At 36.1% G+C, this 4,426-nt stretch overlaps 1 protein-coding gene across 1 annotated transcript; it reads right to left on the bottom strand.

Annotated features, from left to right (window-relative positions):
- Positions 1–711: 711 nt before the first annotated feature.
- On the bottom strand, positions 712–3,208 carry LOC100244235 (putative receptor protein kinase ZmPK1). Its single transcript, XM_003632660.4, has one exon. It carries the CDS (start codon positions 3,057–3,059, stop codon positions 822–824), a length of 2,238 nt encoding a protein of 745 aa, XP_003632708.2. The 5' UTR covers positions 3,060–3,208; the 3' UTR covers positions 712–821.
- Between the last annotated feature and the right edge of the window lie 1,218 nt (positions 3,209–4,426).

The raw sequence follows: 4,426 nt of genomic DNA, 5'->3' as shown, positions 1-4,426 counted from the left end.
AAAAACTAAAATAACGCCATAAATAATGGTTCTCAGCTCCAGATTATCCAAGCAAGAATAGTTGGCATAAACAATTTTTGTTATTTACTTATATGGTTGTCCTTTATTAGTTACTGACAAGTTATGGTCTTTACAACATTCCAGAAATCATAAATTTTCAATTGGGCCTCATCCAACAGTTTTAGTACACAAATTATGTAAGTAGGCATTTTATATTAGCATGATGCAATATATTTCTCTCTACTTAATTTTCAATTTCATCAAACAAACTGTTACCAAAACTTTATGTATGAATTTGGAATTAAAACTATTTTTTTCTTTTTTATTGATTCAGTAATGACTGCACCTTTACTACCATTTCCATCGCTCCAGGCCACTTGAATTTTCTGTTTTTTATGTGTCCTTAATTCTTAGGCATTTTGCTGGCTGAAGTTAGGTTTTAATTCAACAGGATTTTGTGATGCTTTCAGTTTCATTGATAGGACCTTTTCTGTGATTGCATGAAACTGTTAAATTCTGGGCCTAAATTTCTTTTCACCCAATACTATTTTACAGACTTCTGTCTCTTTTTTTTTTCTTTTTTTCTTTTCTTTTTGGGAGAAAAAAAAAAAATCTTATTATCTGCATTCTGTGTACTTCTATTATTATATGGGAGGTGAATATTTTATGCTACCCAAGACCATGAACTTGTAAGATTCCAAATTGATGTAGTGGCTACAGACCCCATACAAAAGGAAAACAAGAAAAACCAATGACAACTATCTAATTTGTTCAGGAGATACAGGCCCCATAACTTATTCAGTAAATAAAAAAAAGGAGATTTACTCCAAGTCCAGGGTTTGGACTTGGGCTTCATCTTCACATTCCAGTAGAACTTGCACTACGGTGGCCATTGTTGGTCGTTTACTTCTATCTTCCTCCACACAAGAAATACCTATTTCGACCAACATGGCAGCCTGCTGCCTGCTAAACTTCCCCTTCAATCTTGGGTCCACTGTATCCTCTACCCAATTGTCTTCGCCATATTGAATTTTCCTTTTCACTGCCCTGACAAACCTCGTCAGCTCAGCTTCCTGCTCCTCGCCATCCTCACCCACCCATTTCGAAAGCCGAATTCCCCTCACCATCTCTAAAACCACAACTCCATAGCTATAAACATCAACTTTTGCCGTAATTGGAAGATTCATAGCCCACTCTGGAGCCATGTACCCTTTAGTCCCCCGAATCCGAGAGAATTCTCCTGAACCGGGGCCACCTCTCTGAGACAGCTTGGCTAGCCCAAAATCTGCAATCTTTGGTTCAAACCCGTTGTCTAGAAGTATATTTTCAGGCTTCACGTCACAGTGGATAACCCATTCTAGACACTCATGGTGAAGGTAGGCTAAACCCCTCGCTGTCCCCACTGCAACGTTAAACCTCTCTTTCCATCCCAGACAACTCGTGCTGAAGAGATGCTTATCCAGTGACAGATTTTCTACATGCTCGTAGACTACAAGTCTGTGTCTACCCTCTGAACAGAATCCCCACATTCTGACTAGGTTCATGTGATAGATTTTTCCGATTGTGCTTACTTCAGCCCAAAACTCCCCTTCCCCTTGAGTGGCATCTCCCAATTTCTTCACTGCTACTGCCCTTTCATCCTCCAAAACACCCTTATAAACAGCCCCAAAGCCTCCTCTTCCAAGCTCCACTTTGAAATTGTTGGTTGCCTTCTTGAGTTCGGTGTAGCTAAATCTCCTGAACGGGCTTGATATCGGACCATATCCATCTTCAGCTGAAGATGGCACATTATGTACCCTGAAAAGAAACCACCAACCTGACACAATAAAGAGAACTTCTATGGCACCAATGGCAGAAGCAAATGAGTAGAGATAAACCCATCTCATCTTTTTACTGGCAGTGTCATACACAGAAGAACTGTGCACAACCTCAACCTCCTTGGACTCGCATATGAGATCAGAACCATTAAGGACAGTGGGTGCTGACGTTTCGACATCCACAGGCAGTTTTAAATATAAACTCCCAGGGAAGTTGGAGGACTTGAAGCCATTGAAGAGGGTACTTTTCGCGAAACAGTTCCCTTCTCCTGTTAGCCTGTAGACGAATCCTTGGCAAAGGCAATCGTCCAAGCAGATTTTCCTGCAAGCTTCCATTGAAACAGATTGGCTGTAATTGAGATCAAACCCATAGTAATCGGTCTGGGGAAGCTCCACAAATTTTACCTGCTGTGTTTGGGAACAGCTTTGGTTGAACTTAGACTTGCAACCTTTGCTCCAGTCACTTGGGTCAGTTACTTCATAGCCCGGAGGACATGAACACTTGGGTTCTGGTGTATAAATACAAATCCCATTTCTACCACATAGCCCATGCACTTTACACTGTTGCCTAAGAGCTTCCCATGATATATTCCATAATCCCGTGGAATGGTTTAAGCTATAGAGTCTCAGGTTTCCATCGTAGTCCATTGTCAGCCTCCTTTTGACTCCAAAACCCATGTCAGAAGCTTTGAAAGACATTCTATCACTCGAAAGAAACCTCCCCATTTCATCTAAAACAGCAATTCTGCTACTGTTATAGTTTGTTCTTCCATTTTGGAAAACATCCCAATCAGGATTAGGCCAATACAAGCTTGAAATCTCAGGCCCATCATACATCATTCTCAAGACATTGTCATTGTCAAAAAGGAAGTTAAAGTAACCAGAAGAAAAATCCCCTTTTCTGAGTATAGAGATCAGCTTTGTGCTCGTGGTAAAGATTTGGTTTGGCAGAAGAGTATCAGTTGGAAAATCAAAGCTTTGCCACAGAATTTTACCTCGTGGGTCCTTGAGAACAAGGTTTCCAGTGTCCAAAAGCTCTGCTCGATCAACATCGGTAGAGGTAGTGTTAGTCTCCCAAACAGTTGAGCCATCAGCATCCCTTAGCATCATGGTGCCATCTCTCTGCAGCGAAATTCTGGAGCCCCGGCCATTGACAGGTCTATTTCGATTGGCCATCCAAACAACAGTTCTTTCCTTTGAATTTGTGAACCATATTGAAAACCAGTAAGCATTTTCCCCCATCCCATAGAAACCACAAGTGAATGATTTGTCTGGAGAGGTGATGTAGTCGTCCGAATCATCTTCGACAGAGAGAGAGGAGCCTCTTTGCAAAAAGTTCTGGGTTTTGGAAGTTGTAAAAGAGAAGAAGAAAGAGATAAGAAGGATGAGAAGAATGGAGGAAAATAGGTTTCCCATGTCTTTCCAAGTTTGGTTCAGAAATGCATCTTTGGTTGGTTAAGAAAATGTTGGTTTTATATCCGCTACTTCACGTAGGAAATTAAGGAGGAAGGCATTATTATACCAACCAAGGCATCATTAAGAAAATATTTGTCAAAGTAATCTTTTGTATGCACGTGAGCATCCACATGATTTTTTTTTAAGTATAAAAAACCACTATTGATAACTATGATTTTAAAAGTTTAAAAAATATACTTAAAACCACAATTTGCGATTGTGGTTTTACAATTTTTCTTAAAACCACAGTTAGTAACTGTGGTTTCAAAATTATTTTTAATCCACCTCCATTTTAATGGTAAAATATTTTTTATCATAATAACTAGTAAACCACAATTATTAAGGAATAACCTAAAATCATAATCATTGACATTATTTTTTATATGAAAATGTAAAATTTTAAATAATATAAACAATTTGTTTAATTATTTTAAAATTTAAAAATAATATGAAAAAATAATTTTCTTTAATTCATATGTGATAAAATTCATAAAAAAAATAAATATTTTATTTACCATAAATATATAAATTTTTATAGGAATGCATGTAGGCAAAATTATTTTCTCAAAATTTCAAGGAAAATATAAAAAATAAATAAATAAATATATATATATATATATATATATATATATAATTTTAAAACAGTCGTAAAAAAAAATTTATTAAGGATAATTTGTAAAAGAAAAATAGTTTTAAACTGATAATGGAAAATTGTATAAAGATTTCTCCACTCCGAAACGAACTTTAAGAAAATTTGGTACATTGTTAAGAAATTTTGGTAAAGTGTGAAAGTTTTATAATTATTATGATAAAGAATATTTTAAAAATCATAGTACCATTCAAACGGGGGTGGGTTAAAAATAATTTTGAAATCATAATTAGTAATTATGGTTTTAAGGAAATTGTAAAACCACAGTCACAAACTGTAGTTTTAATGATATTTTTGAAACTTTTAAAACCACAGTTATCAACGGTGATTTTTTACACTTAAAAAAAAAATTCATATAAATGTGAATACAAAATATTACTTTGATAAATATTTTGAGATGGGTACTATTCTTGTCAATTTTTTTTTATAAATAGATTATTTTGGTCTTAAACTCACCATCTTGAGCTGTTCTCAGAAAATGCTTGGTCCTTTCTTCGAGAAGACG

This window comes from Vitis vinifera, chromosome 8, assembly GCF_030704535.1.
Source record: "Vitis vinifera cultivar Pinot Noir 40024 chromosome 8, ASM3070453v1".
NCBI lineage: Eukaryota > Viridiplantae > Streptophyta > Magnoliopsida > Vitales > Vitaceae > Vitis > Vitis vinifera.
This window is presented reverse-complemented; position numbering and strand designations above follow the sequence as displayed.